We start from the raw sequence: 17,293 nt of genomic DNA on the forward strand, positions 1-17,293 counted from the left end.
AGATTGTTATCACCAGTGTCGTGGGCCTGATGAACAAATAGATTTAGCTTTACCCATGTGTGTGATGGAAACCACTTATTCCCAGACTAGTTACTAGATGATTTAAATATTTACCTGTGTCAAAAAGGCTCTGTCCAGGTTTCCACGAGTCTATTTCCATTGCTTTCACACATGAAAGAGAAAAAAAAATCCTTTTACTGATAGTAGTGCAAATACTAGAGATCACACAGCTCTGAGTCAATGTAGAGAGGTCAGTTTAGACAATAACTTGAATACTTAAATTAACAACTTAGGAGCTGAGGAAATCAGTAAACCTGGTAACTTTTACATGCACATTTCGAGCCATAATTAGGAGCCTTGTATCACTGCCCTCAGAGCACTAACCTTTTTTAAGGTTTTAAGTACACCTCACTAGATCTGTTTGGTCTTGTTCCTCTAAATTGCATTGATACTGAGGCAGAGACTACAGGATATTTTTTTTGCTTAAGTTGGTTTTCACAGATTTTCACTGAAAATCTGCGAGGACCTCTCACCTACAGATTTCTCTATCCCTTCAGCCCACCAAAACACAAAGAAATTGTCTAAAAATTGCTTTCCACTTATTAGGCATAGATAACTTCATCAAAATTGCTGCCCTTATTAATAAACCCCAAAATGTCTTTGTTTTTGGAACCTGCTGACAGATGTTCCCAAAAGTGATGTTTTGCTCTGGCTTGCAGCCAGATGAATGCCCTTGCATCTGCCTGGGACAGACACAGTTCCTGGGAATCCCAGGAAGCAAAAATTTAACTCTACTGAAGACTCAATAAGCTGCACAGAGCTGGTGTGCTCTTGACCAGAGCCAGTGGGTGAACTACAATATAGGCTTCAACAAAGTTGTGCATGAGCTTGCCAGTGTCCTCCAGCCTAGAGAGCACTGACCTTGTCCTTAGATTGCCTTTCCCATGAGGAGCTGTCAGCTTCTCTTTGGGAGTAAGACTTGTTGGATGAGTCTGATGGCTGAATAAGGTGTGTGGTCTCCCTTAGGGTAGGAGGAGCCCTGTCATGTTTCATTGCTAGGGCGATTTCCCTCCTTATGCTGAGCACTACTTAAACACCCTATGAAGGATCTAAAAACTGAGGACAACAAAGGGCTAAGTCAATCATGAAGCACACAGAAGTTTTTTTTGTGATTTTGCTTAGGAGCAGAAATCGGGTAAAGGAAGGGCAGACCTGGGTAATGGAAAAAGAAACAAGAGGAAAACCAGGAGGAATATTCCTATATTCTGGCAGTACTGTTTGCCAGTTTTATACATCCTTCAGCAGAGTCATGAGCAAACAGCACCTACAGGAGCTAGGGGTGATTGTTGCAGAGCATGGGACTCTACCCACAGAGAAGGGCTGATGCTCATTTGTTATCAAAGTGGCCAACATGTCTCCTGAGTGCTGTCACTGAGAAGAGCAAATTTCAATGAAGCCAGTTTGTGAGTAGATAATCTCAAAAGGTGTGCTTCCCCCTCCCAGGCTGGAGGAGCACCCAGGGACTGTGAGGAAGGAAGACTCATATGAGGCTGCTTTTCATCCTGACCAGCTGAAAAGAAAAAACAAAGAGCAAATTACAAAGAAGACCCTGCACTTCTTGAGTCTTCTGTAGAAATATGGTGCTCTGTGTTGCAGTGGCAAACCTGTTTAAAGCAGTAGGAGCTGTATGGCAAATGGAACCAACTGAGGAGCTGCACAAAGATTTGCCCTCTTTTCTCTTCTTCATATGTAGGGACGTGAGCTGAAGGATCCGAGCAATGGAATGTGCTCATCTCGTGTGTCACAGGTTTGTTTCTGCTGCCACCTCATTGTCAGGGAGCATACTCAGAAACCAGGCTTCTTTAACATCTCTGTTATGTTACAGGCATCGGCCTTTCAGGAAGGCAGATGCTGAAAAAGACTGGTTTCTATCAGTAGGAGCAATGGTGGGGTTTTTCTAGATTAACAGTTAACAGCTTCTTCAGCTCAGATGTCCACAGGTACTCTAGTCTGTCCAAATCCCTGTGGGTAGGAGCTGTCTGATGTTTCTTCAACCAGTCTTCTCTGTTCACCCATTTAGAACTTTCTGTGGCAGTTTACTATCCTCATGAAGAAGATAAGTACCAAGAACACAAGATAAGTAGCAAGAATTTGGAGTAGCTGGCTGCAAATGTGCAAAACATACAGCCTTTTGAGAGATCTGTTAATCCAGGATAAAGCTCTATTTCTTGCATATTGTCCTAGACAGATAATGAAGAAAGCTGTCCATGAAAAGTATATCTAAAAGTAAAATTACTATCTTCATAACTAGGGCCTTTTTTTTTCCCCTCACTTGAAGATTCCCATTAAAAATGGATTGATTTTTCAGATACTCCAAGACTGGTCTCTTAAAAAAAAAAAAAAAAGGCACCACCAAAACTATTCCATATAATTGCCTTGAAAAACATTCTTGAAAACTCAAGACTAAGTGAGTATGGGATTTTAAGGGAGTTAATGTGCATTGCACAAGTCACTGGTGTGTTGGGGAAGGCATTTTCCTAGCACGCTTTTCTGGCAGCCTGAGCTGATGGAAGGAAGTTCCTCAACATCATGGCCAAGCTCTCAGAATTGATTGCTGCTGTGTGCACACTCTTGGTGGGATCAAGAACAACCTGCCTTTCCAAGAAAGCAAGGACTTGCTCAGGAATTTCCCTTTGATTGTTAGAAAAGTTTGCTGCTAGAAAGCAGCACATCTGAGGTGCCACATTCTGGACTGAAAAAAGGATCAGGACTTACTGGGAATACAGCACATATGTGTTTGTATTTTTTTCCTTCTTGTTTTGTGGTAAAGAAAGCAGAATAATTTATGATGGAAAATTTGTGCCTTTTAATCACTTTAGGGTGACCTTCAGGTGCCTTAAGCAATTAGGTGGGGTCAAATACTGACTTTGATTTAAGTAAGACTCAGCAATGTTCTCTTGTTTTTCTGGCAAAGATTTGGCTAGCCTGAGAATTAGCCAGCACATCCTTTGGTATGGCCAAAAATGTATGAAAAAGACAAACACAGATGGAAAACAGAAAGAAGAGAAGGAGACTGAAACGAGGAGGAGTAGAAAAGTGAGGGAATAGAGTACATCTTAGGACAAGTGCATTTTAAATATGCTGCAACTAGGTCAACTACAAATTGTCATTTTGACCAGGAGACTACTGGGTGAGATTACTTGTCTGGAATTACCTGGAAAAATAATAACATATCCTGCATAATAACATCCTCTAACCTCAATGTGAATGACCACTTGGCTCTTCCCTGCCACAATACTCCTCCTGTGATTCCCAGTTCTCACCAAAGCACTCAGGGCTGCCTTCATTTGCTGCAGTTTCTCCCTCCCCAGTGGGTTTGGCTGCCCATGCAGGAGGTCAGCACTGGTACAGGGCAGCAGTTGCCTTGGCCAGGGCTGTGAGAATCATCCATGGGACAGCACAGAGGTGCACACCCTCTCCTTTGCTCCTTGTGCCTGTGCCTGGGCTTGTGCCTTGCTATCTCGACCCAGATCTTGCCTCCCTTACCTGGTGCCCTGCCTCAGCTGGTCAGACCTGCCTCATTGCTGGGGACTTGCCTGGCAGCCTGGGCTGTCAGGTCATCCTGGGAACCACCCCTGGACCTGCCCTGCTGCTCTTGTGGGGCTTTGTGGGCTTGCAGCCTCGCTGCAGCCCTGCATGCCTTGCTGCAACCCAGCTCCCCTCCCACACCCCCCCGGTGCTCCCAGACAAAATCTGTCTCTGAGAAACTCTGCTGTCCTTCATGGCAGAGTTAGTGCTTGGTATCTGTGCTGAGAGCTCTGGGAGGGTGTTGTAAAGTGCCTGCTCACTGGGCTGCTTGCTGGGGAAGGGTCGATTGCACTTGCAGGAAGAGAGAACAGTACAGGTGATGCTTCTACTCTCAGTATTAAAAGCAGCCTCTACTTTCACTGTCAGCCTAGAGGTTTCTGGGAACCACAGGAACAGAAGAACTAGCTCTACTGAAGACCTGAAAAGCTGCACAGAGCTGGTTGTTTGTTTCCTGTTTTGATTAACAAATAAGAAAAATTGAAAACACTGTGTTGATGTTGATTCCCACGGCCTGAAACAACAGGTCACCTGTGACTGAGCTTTGCTCTGCCTTTCCCTTTCAGGAAGCTAATTGGTGTTCAGGGCATGAGTCTTGCCCTGGTCCTCCTCCAGGATGCAGGAAAACAATGTGCAGTACAAGTGCTAATTTGTGGCTGCTAAAACTGTCAAAGAGAGTGAAAAATCTGCTGCTAGGAGTGTTGCTCACCCAGGTGGACTGGAGAGCTGGCAGCCCTCTGGAAGGTGGGAGCAGGCTCTTGGTGCTGGGCACCTGCATGATCAGAGAAAGAGGCAAGAGGTTAAATAGATGCCAGTGGATGCCAGTGGGTCAGGAGAGAGGAGCATCATCACAAGGGATGCAGTGGCCCCACATTGTCTTTCTGCACGTTTTCAAACCACACAGAAAAGGAAGATGGAAACTATGAATTAATTTAAAAGGGCTGAAAGAGGCTGGTGAAAGAGTTTAAATGTTAGTAGATGCTGCACAGTGCAGCTGTTAGCTGGTCCTCTGGAACAACTGGCAGTGGGTCCTGGGATGCTGACTGTGCTCAGGGGTTGTGAGCTGGGTCAGGTCTTAGTCCTGCAAACTTACCCAGACACAATGTTCTCCTCTCATTTTGCAACAGCAAACGTTATAAAAGACGTCTATAAATGATTTTAGACTACTTTTTTGAGAACAATCCCATGTTTAATCAATCTTGTTTACTTTTTTCCTTTAAAGTTACACTATTGTCACACAATGACCACTGTGGTATCTTCTGTCACTGCAGCCTGCTATGAACATGGTTAGGAGGGAAAAACAGTGTGTTACTGTATGACTTGTGCAAGTAGTAAAAATATCTGTGGGAGGAAATAGAGGAGGATTGTAATGCCTTTACCTGCATTGTGTTGTAACATATTCCTGTTACTTGCAGAGGTGGAAGTGCCCCTGAATGCTTTGAAAATATCATATTGGTTAGCACATGGAACTTAAACACAAGGTTTTCTAGTATTTGAGCAGTACAAATCTACTGGTCGTTGTTAAATTAAAACATACCTGGATTCTGTCCTCTTCCTTGTGCAGCCTGAACCTGTCCTAAGTAGACATCAAGGTGGAAAAGTGTGATTTATTACACCATGTTTGGTTCACTACTACTGCTACCTAGCTTTTTCACTGAGTCTCACTTTATAGCTGTCAGAATTAATGGTTCATATATAGAGTTGTAATTAATAGACTTTCTTAGATATATTTTGAGCTTGCTTAAAAAAGGACTGTCTTGCTCTGTCTGTCATACAGATCTGCCTGTTCCCTTTAGTTATGGATATTACTTCTACAAGTCTCTGGTCTGCTTTTAAAAGATCTGCAGTTACCTCTGTGATTTGCTCTCCTTTGTAATGTTCTTTCTCCCACTCACACTGGTGATCTGTGTTTATCTCTGTTTCAGTACCATCCAATTGTCCTGGTTGTGTGAGGAAGGTTTTAACCCAAAACAGCCCCCCAGAGCAGATAGTACCCTTTCTGCAGAGATTAAGTGGATATGAGCAAGCAGGCAGACCGTAAGTAATGAGACAATGGAGAAATAATGTGGGAGAATTCACGTGTCTGACATGTCTTCTACACAAAGGGGTTTTTTAAAGGTGATTGGGTTATTAAATTCCCATTGTTCAAAAATACTAAAGGCTCAAATCATTGGCAGATGAAAACCATGTCTTTAAACATGCCTTTCAATTCATTAATTATTCTTAAGAAGTCTGTTAACAAACTTATCCTTTAACAAGCCTTTATTCATTAGTTTTCCCAGAAAGATTATTTTGAAAGCCTGGTGAAATCAGTGGGAATGTTCTACTGGACTCTGTGAACACTGGCAGGGGCCTGGGAGGTTATTTTATCAATAAGATGTCATCAATGAGACTATTTTGAATGGTTGTCTCAGAAAACAGGAATTCCTGCTCCTTGGCAGCTTTACATTGCAAAATCAGGTGGCAGTAAGTACCTTGTGTTTGACCCAAACTTGAACCTTCCAGGCCACTAGAAGCCATTTGATGGGATTTCTAGGAGCTGTCCTGAGAGACCTTGTAAACTCCAGATGCCAAAGAGATCCTGTTTATGGAAGTAATGGGCTCATCTTCCAAAACTGGCAAGGCTTTTAAACTCTAAGCTTGTAAGGCTCCAGGTGGACCACAGCTATACCGGGCTGAGTATTCAGATTTTGGAGGGGAAAATCTGCGTGTGCAGCAGTCACTGTTGTATGGAATTGTGTAGGGCAGGCTTTACACACAGGAGATCAGTATGTGCCAAAGGGGTGGTAGAAAAAGAACTCTGAGTCTCAGAGCTGCCTTTGTCTCCTGTTTGCCATGACTGAGCCCCAGTGTGTATCTAACACTCTTTTCAAGGTCAGAGGAAACAGGGTACAAGAGGGTAAAGGAGAGATTACCTCAGTATCCAAGTATTTTATGCCACTTTTAAATTTTAATTTGATGCTAGCAGTGTGGATTTCTCTCTATGCACCTTTTGACTGTGCTGGGCCACGGAGCTGCTCCGTCCTGCTGGTACTTCCCAAAGGCACATTACCCCCATCCCTGCAGTAGCTGCTTCCTTCCATGCTTTTGTTGGCTGGGGCAAACATGGTGGAGGTAGTGGAGGAAAGGTTGGAACTGCACTTCCAACCTTCCAGGTTGCAAGGCTTGTTCTTCCTTCGAATCTGAGATGCCAGTGAGGCTGTGGCATGGGAATATGTGTTCATTAGAACAGAGCTCTGAGCAAGCTGGAGGCCGAGCAGGACTAGGAGAAGTCTGTAGCAAACCAGGGATGGACAGTCCCAGGCAAATTCCAACAATCAAGTCAAAAATCAAAGTAGTGAAGCAAAGAAACCTTGGTTGGCAAGTTCTGTGGTGAGCAGGGAGTCATGGAGGCAGGAAATGATGAGAACAGTGGTTTAAGTGCAGTTTAGAGTGAACCTTGTGAATAATGAGAACTGATTTGACAAGAAAAGGAGCTACTCTGTGCACAAAATATGCCTGGCCATCTGTACCTTGGTCAGCACCCTTGATGGGTTAAGTAGTCAGGGATAACTTGGGGAGAAAGGCAGCATCCAAAAATAAACACCAGCTGTTCTCCCTGGTGCCAGGATGGAATGTTTGTCCAGTGCTTCCTGAAGGCATGAGCCCTACTGGTGTTCCTGCTGGAGAAGAGATTTCAATGCCCTCTCTAGCACTTACACTACCACTGTCTCATGTCCTTTCAATACTTTTCTGTTTACTGCCCTATTAAGGCACAGCTGGGAATGAAATCTGTGTAGTGCACCATGGTAGGCAGTGCCCAGCTTGGAGCCCCTGTTTGAAAATAGAAAATGCAACTGTTGACCCCATCCAGGCAATTGCTGCCTGATGCTTGGTTGCAAGCTCAGTGCTTCGACATGGCACCAAGGATCATGACATGATTTATGACTGCAGTGTTCACAGAAGCACTGGAGTTAGAGCCAAGCCTCATCTAGGGTCCAAACTGCTGTGCAAGAGAGGATTGCTTGAAGAGCTGGGATGGGAGAGAACAAGTGAGCCTGTGGCCCTTGGGGTGTGCTGGGTTAGGTGCTGTTGGACAGAGGCAGAAGTCCTGGTAGGGCAGGCACGAACCAGCTGTCATATGGCACCCCAGTCACATCAGTGTTTTTTCATTTAGCAGTTTTGGCACATCAAGTCTTTGAAGCAGGGGTCTGGCAATGGAGCAGAGTCTCCATGATTTTTTAAGTTACTCTGTCTTTGACAAGCAGAAGATAAAGGGGAAAGAACAGCAAGAACTAGGGCAGCAGTTTTGCCCCTGCTCTCATGCTCTAATCTAAATCTCATGCTCTAAAAATCCTGCTTTTCTTTTGCTCCTGTGAGCTATTGCCAGTGCCAGTGGCTGGAAATGGAAAGGGTGTGCTCATTCTGACTGTGCTGTGTTTCATAGCTGTTTACTTTTGAGGTGTCTTTTGCAGGCAAACTACCAATGCACAGTGAGAGGTAAATCTGTGAGTCTCTGTGAGCCAGGATGGACAGGAGAACATCTGATTCTGTTCAGTCTAGCCAAACTCTGTTTAATATCAGCAATCAGAAATTCTGGCCTGAATAATAGCAGTGGGTCCTAAAGGCTCCTCAGACAGAGAAAACTGCTTTATGTGTGGTCATGCCATCAAAACTGTATTTGTCCTTTCTATATTTTTTAATTTATCCAGCTCTTCTCTTTTGGAATGAAGAAGAGGTCAGGAGAATTCAGGAATATAGGTACTGATATGCTGGAAATAATCCTAGAAATGAAGTCTGTGAAATCAGAAGTGGGTCTCTACCACTACAGCTCACAATAACCCGTTCTTAGCTGTGACCACTTTAATATTTTGGGAATTAATTTATGCTTAGAACTTTAGTAAAGAAAATTGTTAAGAAAGATGGATCCAAATTACAATTAAGTGACCACTGAAAACATTGGAAAATCAGTGAAGATTTTGTTTTGGGGTCCTTGGTTGGTTTTTTGGTTTTGTTTTGTTCGGGGTTTTGTTTTCAAGTTTTTTACTAAATTACTTGTCTTATTAAAGCAAGTACAACCTTCCCACTGATTTCAGTGTTGCCAAAACTTTACTCTCAACACGCCTATCTTCCTGACTGGGGCACCTCAAACAGGGTTTCCTAATTGCTAGTAAAGACAATAAAGGCCTCCTCTGTGCTCAGCCTATGGAAATAGGGAACAGAAAAGAAAGCAACAAGCAGAACCAAGTCAGCAGGCACATTTTAGGTACTGACTGATGCAGATTTCCACAGAATTTAAACCCTTTTGAATTGTGTGGTCACTTCTGTTAATCCTGCCATGCACATACCTAGCTGCACATTTGACTTGATAAGATTAACCCCTCCAGCCCCTGCCTTTACTCTGCACTCACAACTAAATTTTACTAAATTGTGCTTCCCTGCAAGACCTGAATTACCCAAAAGATACTTGCCCTGCCATGTTCCTGGCTGTGAATTACTTGGCACTGGGGATGACTGCCGTAATGTGAGAGGAAAGCTGAGTTGAAAGCACTCAGAAATAGCTATGGAGCATGAAAGCTAATGATAGCCCAGCTCCCTTTTCACTCAAAAGCAATCATATCCCCATGCTCAGAACGTTACAAACAGTTGAAAATATTCTCCTTTTCTTGACTGCACAGCTGAGCAATTGCACAGTGTATGGAAAAACACCTCTATGTACTTGCATTGCAGGCTGTGGGCTGGATTGGGAGCAGGCTCCTGGACTGAGATGCAGAACTCTGAGCAGCTGCCATTCTGCTGTCAATAACAAGTGGCAAGCCAGGAATAACATCACATTTATGCCAGGCTCAGAACCACAGCCAGGGATTTTTGAGAGAAGAGTGCTTTAACGTATGTCAGCATTTCAGAGCTTTCAGCCCTAAGCTTAGATGGCTCTACAGCCCTCTGCATTGTGTATTTTACAACTAAACCAAGCCTCCCTTTGAAAGAGTATGACAGAAAAGGAAGTAATAGGAAAACATGATTCAAACAGCAAAATCTTCGTCTCAAGTTTTGCAAAACCCAGATTTTGTCACAGCTGAAATGAGCAGATACTCACTAGAAACACTTTCTCAGAACTGTGGGTGATCAGCATCTTTGACATTCAGGACAAGCGTCTGTTTTTTCAGTTTAATTCCAGACTTGGATTCAGTCATTGAGTTTGCTGAGGCTTGAAAGTTTAGTGAATCATTGCTGCCCTAAACCACACTGTGCTGCATGCCTTGTGGCATACTTACTTACTGCACCATACTTACTTGCTGCTGCAGCTACCACAGATGCATACGCTGGTTGGACACTGCTAGAACCTAAAAATAAGAGATTTTAATTTTCACCTATTGAAGCGTATCCCCACAATGCTAATGAATAACAATAAATGAAGAAGGAAAGATTAAGGGAATTCAGGTGTGCAAAAAAAAGGATGAGAATTCCTTCACGGTGTTTTAATCTTAAAAATTCAAAAGCTGATACAAAAAATGTATTACAGCTTTAATTTATGAAAGTTATCACAAAATTAATTCTAAAATGAGTCTTTACCTATCTGTTGCTCTCTCAGTCTAGACGTGAGAATCAAAGAACTATTTATTGACTTTTACACCTGAAAATCATCACAGGTGTAAAAGTGGAAATGGAGAGCTTACTCTCCCATGAATTGGTCTGCTGGACTTAAACATTTTTTTTCCATTCCTAGTATTTCTACATTGATTATTGAACTCATGATCCTCTAAATCATGGTATATCCAGCTGTATTTCTTGTTCCTTCAACTTTAGGAGAGCTGTCAGTCAGGAGGAAAGCAATGCAAACACCCACGCTACTGACCCATATCTCTGACCCTGTGCAGTCCAGGTCTAGTCTTGGCTGGAGCTGCTGTGGTTCTGGGTGCTGCAGGTGTTGTGGTTGGCTGTGGCACTGTGCTGGAAGGATCTGTCGTGGTGGTGGTCGGTGTGGGGGTTGTGGTGGCCATTTCTGTGGCTGGGGTCGGCACCGGAGTCGTCTGATGCTCTTTGCGGACTGTGTGCCCTGTAGGAACATTGACATGTCACTGTGGCTGGATGTGGGACGTGTATGGAAGCATCAGCAGCAGCACTCAGTGTTTAAGGCAACCCAGAAACTGGCATTCTCTTCAGGTTGCCTACAAGCACCCTCACATGCAGAGCCATTAGTGCCCTCATTGTGGATGTGTAGTGCAGGTGCCTGCTCTCAGAGGGTGCTGACAGCAGCCTGTGGCAGCATTAATGCTCCCCCTACACTTTTCTGCTTTGCCCAGGAACACTTATCAAACTGACAGATGTCTCAGACCTATGAAATGGTTCAACCCGCCAGTTGCAGATTCTGTTTTGGCATCGTCCTTTCTCAGTGTAATTAAGCACTTAGAAGGTCCATATAAATGGAAATCAGCTGGCATCTGGTAGTAAAGACGGCCAATCTGAGTCACAGACCAGAAAAAAATGGCAGCACTGAAATGTTTTTGACAGAAAGACAACTTTTAGGTAAAGATGATTTGGGGGAGAGGGTCAGAGCCAGAACAGGGAGAATCAGGGCTTTGGCTGAGGAGAGTGGGGAAGATCACCACCTGGAAGGTGCCAATCTCATCTAAGATTGACTCATCTCACAGTTGCTACTCCTTTTAAAATGTATCATCTGTTGTGAGAACAGTGACAATTGTAGTTGCAAAATATACATCCTAAATATCCTTATAAAAATAGTCAACAAGCTTAGATTCTTCCAAGTCATTTTCTCAAAAAAGGTTCTTCACTGTTATCTTTTCCATCTAGCTACAAAAAACTGCCCTGAAATATATTCCATGTTAACCTTGGTCTTGCTCTTCTCCTGGCTGCCGATAGCCCTGGGGATGGCCTGACACACTGTTTACATTGAAAGGGAATGGTGCACACTCCATTCACTGCTGCACAACACAAGCTTGTGTTCTACTGCTATTTCTGGATGTTCTCCTCTTGGAAGGCATCGTTGTGAAACTGTCTGGTGGATTAATTATCACCTAATGCTAGGCAGTGAAAAACTCTGATCTCAGACAGTTTTAATGGAATAATGCTGAAAGAGGGCTCAGAAGAAAAACAAAACAACTCAGCTGAAAAAATCAGCATGAATGGCTCTTTTTGGGCTGAACAGTGCACGGCTCCATGAATCTGTGCTAAAAGAAAGAAAACAGAGGGCACAGTGAGTCTTCCCCTGTGATCCTGTGCTGCTGGAGTAGGGAGCAGGCACACTGGCCAGCTTTATACCCCAGTCTGTGAGGAGCAAGGAAGCTGGAAGCTAACAGCATTAGCAGAAAACCTGAGGAAGCAGCATGGTAAGAGCAAAGAAAAGCTGTTGCCTTGGTGCGTGTTGGCTGGGTTTCTCCTTTTACACAAGGGGAAGCTGTTCCCAGTGCTCCTGCAGGCAGGGTACCCATCTCTTTCACAGTATCTTCAAAGGGTTTGCAGGGCACGTGCCCTGCATAGGAGATGGCCAAGAACCATAATGCAAGATTTTCAAGTTCACAAAACCTGAGCTCATCCAAAGCACAGGCAGAAATTAACCTCTGTGGATGCCCTCTTCTCTGAATTAGCAGAAGCCCTTCAAGCTCCATTTCAGTTCAGTTTGGTGGGAAAGGGGCTGTGGAGAGGAATGGGGGAGGTAAAGCTGTCTGTGTAACCAGTGTCAAAATGCTCCCTATAAGCACCCACAGGCAGATTAGGGGGGTTGGATACTGAAAAGAGCACCAAGATCCCCAGCCCTTACCTTGATCTGATGCTTTTTCTGATGTGTTAGCAGTGTCTGCACTCTTCGTACCTTTTAGGTCTTGCTCTGGTTTTTTAGGCTCTGAAGCAAAATTGAGCACATTAGAAAAGGCAGCTCTGTAAAGAAAATAATTTCAAGTCTCCCATTTAGAGATTATCAGTCCCCAAAGGAAGGCATCCTGTCACATGCCATTAGGTAGGTTTGGCAGTCCAATCAGAGCTTTATCACCTACTGGGAAAAAGTGATGACTAGGGAATAGTCACCCCCTATCTTTCATGCCAAACTTTGGCATTTTTACAGCCAAAAAGCTCTTGTCAGTATCCACAGAATTTCTGAAGTAAGCAAGAAGTGTGGGGGTTTGCTACCAATAAGCCAATACTCATGAGATTTAATGCATCATACTTTTTTCCTCTGAGCAGCAGCATGTTCTGAGAACCAGGGTCATGATGTGTGTACATTGTTTGGGAAATACTTGCTAATGTGCAATCTTTCAGTCACTAATTCATGTTCAGATGCATTTCTTTCTTGCCTGACATTTTGAGATCATTATGGGGCCAAATCCTAAATGCCATGGACTGGCTTAGAAGAAAAAGGTAGATTTTTTTTGTTCCTTTTTTATTTCTAAGACCCAGAGACACCAACATACTTGGAATACTCATTGTAGTTTATTTACTGCTACCTCACAAAATAATCTGCTTCTGCTTTTTTATCTGACTGGAGGATTTTCTTCTTCCCTTTTTTGTTGTGGTTTTGTTTTCATTCTTTAGGTCTTTTGGCAGCATCAAGCTGTTAGAGAATTTACTGCAGTGTTAATGTTTTCCTAAAATTTTGTATTGTTTTTTCTAAACATCTTTTAATAGTTTTGAGCAGCTGTGAAGAGTTACAATTTTGGGAAGGCTTTTCTTGCCATGCCCAGAATTTGAGAAGCCCTGTAACCACCAGGAGCATTTAAAGAAATGTCAGGGACTATGAATCTCTGGCATCTCTGGGATGAGGACTAAAATTCCATCTCTGACAGCTGATCAGGTATGAAGCAAGATTTTTTGTTAATCTGACAGCAGTGAGTGTAATACTCAAAGGACTGCTTTTGCCTCCTGCAGATAATGGATTTAAGTATCAAAGTGAACAGTGTGGTCTCTGTAATTAAAATTAAGAGAAAAAATATTAATATTATTTTTTAATATTAAAAGTAAGTAGGAAATTCTCTTTCACAAAATGGCCCTGGCTGCATATTACAGAGACTTTTATCTTAGAGACAAGCTGTTTCTAACAGAGAACAGCTGGGATGGCTGAGCTGAGGTGGCAGATCTAAGGAGGGCTGGTAGGGCCAAGCAGGGCTTGAGGAAGATGGATTGTGAACAATGGATCTCTCTGCTACCTGTGGGACAAGGATGGGCAAAAATCAGGTGGTGACATTGGGTTTGATAAAACAGTTGCTTGCTCCCCTGATAATCCTGGCCTTTCTCTGCAGGAATGCACTGTCTTTGTTGCTAGAATCCTGGCATTTCATTCACACTATTTGATTCAGGAACAAACTGAAGACTTGTGTCTTTGATTTGCTGCAGGAACAAGCTCCTGGTATTTTGTTTGTGTGACAGAATCCTGACTGATGATGCTCCCCTTTTCTACACTGATTCTTATGTTACGTGGCTTTTGGCACTGGTGGAAGAGACCATTGCTCACAGCCTGCTAAGCTGAGTCCTGGCTGTGATTGTCTCTGGTCTGCTCTGAAATGTTTGGGCTGATATTTCAAGTGTGGCTACAGTTGGGAATGCTGAGCTGTGATTTAATGAACATTTCTCAGAAGAAGTCAAGATTCCTAAGGTATTGCTCTCCCTTCTAGCAGAGCATAATATTTGGGTCAAGTAATTTCTGCATATGTGGTCAAGAAATACACAAATCTGTACCTATTTTATTGTAAATGCAAAGGTATTACAAATTAAAGGCTTGGAATTGAGCTGCTCATATTTGGTCTGAGCAACTACAGCTTTGAGATTTGAGATTGCTTTTGTTTAAGTGAAAATAAAATTATGAAGGGCCATGAAGCTGGTGAAGGGGCTGGAGCATAAATCTTATGAGGAGCAGCTGAGGGAACTCAGTTGTTCTAGCCTGGAAAAAAAAAACCCCAGGGCTCAGAGGGGACTTAGTGGCTCTCTACATGCACCTGAAAGGAGGTTGTAGGTGGGGGATGGGGCAGTTAAGAGGAAATGGCTTCAGGTTGCTCCAAGGGAGGTTTAGACTGGATATTAGAAGGAATTTCTTCACAGAAAGTGTTGTCAAGCTTTGGAGCAGGCTTTCCAGGGAAGTGATGAAGTTACCATCCCTGGAGATATTTGAAAGACATGAAGATGTGGCACTTAAGGACATGGTTATGATGGACTTGGCAGTGCTGAGTTGTACTTGATGACCTCTTCTGAGCACAGTGATTTATGTTTCTGTGAGAAAAGAGCTCTGTACTTTTCTTCCAAGGACCAAACAATAACCCACAGGAGAAGAAGAGGTCTCCAAGTACCCTCTTTGTGATCTTGGTGAATGCACCCAATGCCTGGCATTTGAGTTCATGGAGATACAGCACGTTTCCTTATAGCACAGCTCACAGTGGGTAAGCCCAGGAAGGCTCAGGCTCAGCAATCAGCAAAGGGACTGTGTAAGGGAAGTGCACTGTAGTATGGGACATTATTTGCTTTTTGTTTGCATCCCCAAGGGAGAGTCTGAACCTTACATAGCTGTAACAGGGAGAAGAAACAAGTGTCATTTCAATGGCGGAGGTAATCCGTGTGCACTAGAATGTCAGCTACCCACCAGTGTGAAACTTGATCAAAGACCTCTTAAACAACTAAATTATTTAAACTGAGTTGAGTCTCATAGAGGAGGATGCTGACTAAAATGATTATCCAGAGTAGTTCTTTATTGTAGCATTCTTAGTTCAGCTGCTATGCATTACCATCTCTTTCATTTGTATTGTGTTACTATTTAATATTATACTCTCAGCATTGACTATCCCAAGAGATAACATGAGTAGCATTAGGAGAAAACAACATGTATAACCTCAAATGCTTGCCTATAACCAGTACCCCATCATATTCAGTAACAGATCCAAAGCAATGGGGAAACCATTTGGAAACGGAAGTCTGTGAAACATGGTATGACCAAAAAATAGAAATTGTCTGAGATGATTTCCATATGCTTAGGATAAAAAAATACCATGAGTGATTTGGATGCCATACTAATGAATGCATGAACTTCTGCCTCTGAATAGTTGTCTTTGTATTATACAACTGAGAAGTTATGACAGATAGTTGTGAATGGATGTAAGGGATAGTCAGTCACAAATACTTGCCTGATTTAACAGCTGTACTTTTTGAAGAAGAATATTCAAGGGTTGATGGATATGTCACACCTTTTCTTGGCTTGCCCTCTACAAAAAATATATATTAGATGGCATCACAAAATATTCTAAGTTTTCTTGATAAATTTCTCATTTAACATAGGCATTCAGAATCAGACCCCTCTTCTTTACTGCCCGACTCATTTTCATGAAGATTTCTTTCATCTGATGGTAGAATCTCAAAACCATACCCCTAAAAATATTGGTGCCTAAATCCAGAACCATAAAAAAGGAGTTGCCATGAAAACACTGGCACGGTTTTCATGGCAGTGTACTGGGGAGGATTTGCAGAGGCCAGTTAGTTCATTCTTTTGCTCTCAAATGATATTAAGCACAAGGGAACCATTCCCAAAAGACATCTGTACAACTTCTAATTAAACCCTCAGCTTCCCTAGGCAGCCTTCTCCAATGCCTGACTATGTAGTTGACTTGGAAAGCATGTTTGATGTGGGATTCATTTCATCACGCACACAGCATTCTTCTCTGACCTCACTTCTGCAAGATGCCATTTCTGGCAACAGTCTTTTGCAGTAATAACAGTGAGAGAAGGCTGTGCTTGTGTGTGGGAACATATGGTACCTATATTTAGATCTAAAATGAGAGTCCTCTCTTGAAACAATGAGGTATGTCTCCCAATTAAGCTTTAAACCACAAATCTTTTTAGTGCCAGAGCAGACACCATCTCTGTTGGATACGTGTGGCCATGCAATTCCACCTCTTGGGACAGTTTTTACAGTCACATACATCACTGAATGAGAAGTGTTGCAGAAAAGCCCAGCAGGGAATACTGCTTTGGCCTCTAGGAGTTGAGGGATGTAGGTCTTCCGGACCCTGGTGACTGTCTCTGTGAGATGCTGTGCTGTGTCATGTATCTGGACCACCTCTGGTGAGACTTTCCTCCACCTGCTGCAAACCCTGAGTCGTGATGATCTCTCCTCTATTCCCTTGGGGGATTCTTTAAGGAGGTACATATGGCACTGCAAGCATGTCAGCTGTCATCCCTCTATTGTCAGGTGATCAATAGAGACCAGCAGCACTGAGTAGAATTGATTCCTACAGACTGAGCCACTCCTGGGAACTGGGAACTGTTTCTCCTGGGATGGTGATGCCTTAAGTCTTTAGGTTTCATATATTTCAGATCCTATATTGAATTAGTGCATAACTCTGAACTCCATATAGAGTATTAGTAAGATCCCTTCACATTTTTGTCAGGTAAAACAATCCTGACAGGCCTGAGAACCAAGGACACCTTGTGCCTCAGGCCCCAAAAAGTATAAACAAAAGTGAATCAGGGGAGGAAGCAAACCCAGGGAATATGACTTCATTACCTGACGCTATAATTGGACAATTAACCTCTGATATGCAAATAGACCAAACTTATTTGGTCTAGAAACTGGGGAGTGTCATCCCTCTGGGGTGTAGCCTCTGTGAGGCTTTTGCACTGCCCAAGGTGCATCTATTGAAGGCCTTTAATGAACACCTGCTTTATTCTCTTATCTCTCTCTAGCCTCTAGGTGGCCACTCCGAGGCATCAATGGCGCACAAAGAGAGGTACGTGCTAG

At 43.2% G+C, this 17,293-nt stretch overlaps 1 protein-coding gene across 1 annotated transcript in view; it reads right to left on the reverse strand.

Moving 5' to 3' along the window:
- Positions 1–17,293, reverse strand: part of VIT (vitrin) — a 54,083-nt gene that overhangs the window by 15,280 nt on the left and 21,510 nt on the right. Inside the window, exons 6-13 of the mRNA XM_059841358.1 lie at positions 15,684–15,761; positions 12,344–12,424; positions 10,421–10,621; positions 9,858–9,908; positions 5,123–5,161; positions 4,965–5,021; positions 4,295–4,357; positions 115–162 (exon numbers count right to left, since the gene is read on the reverse strand). Coding sequence (XP_059697341.1) covers positions 115–162; positions 4,295–4,357; positions 4,965–5,021; positions 5,123–5,161; positions 9,858–9,908; positions 10,421–10,621; positions 12,344–12,424; positions 15,684–15,761 — 618 coding nt within the window. The remainder of the gene's footprint in view (positions 1–114; positions 163–4,294; positions 4,358–4,964; positions 5,022–5,122; positions 5,162–9,857; positions 9,909–10,420; positions 10,622–12,343; positions 12,425–15,683; positions 15,762–17,293) is intronic.

The sequence above is a fragment of the Haemorhous mexicanus genome, chromosome 3, assembly GCF_027477595.1.
Source record: "Haemorhous mexicanus isolate bHaeMex1 chromosome 3, bHaeMex1.pri, whole genome shotgun sequence".
NCBI classification, from domain to species: domain Eukaryota; kingdom Metazoa; phylum Chordata; class Aves; order Passeriformes; family Fringillidae; genus Haemorhous; species Haemorhous mexicanus.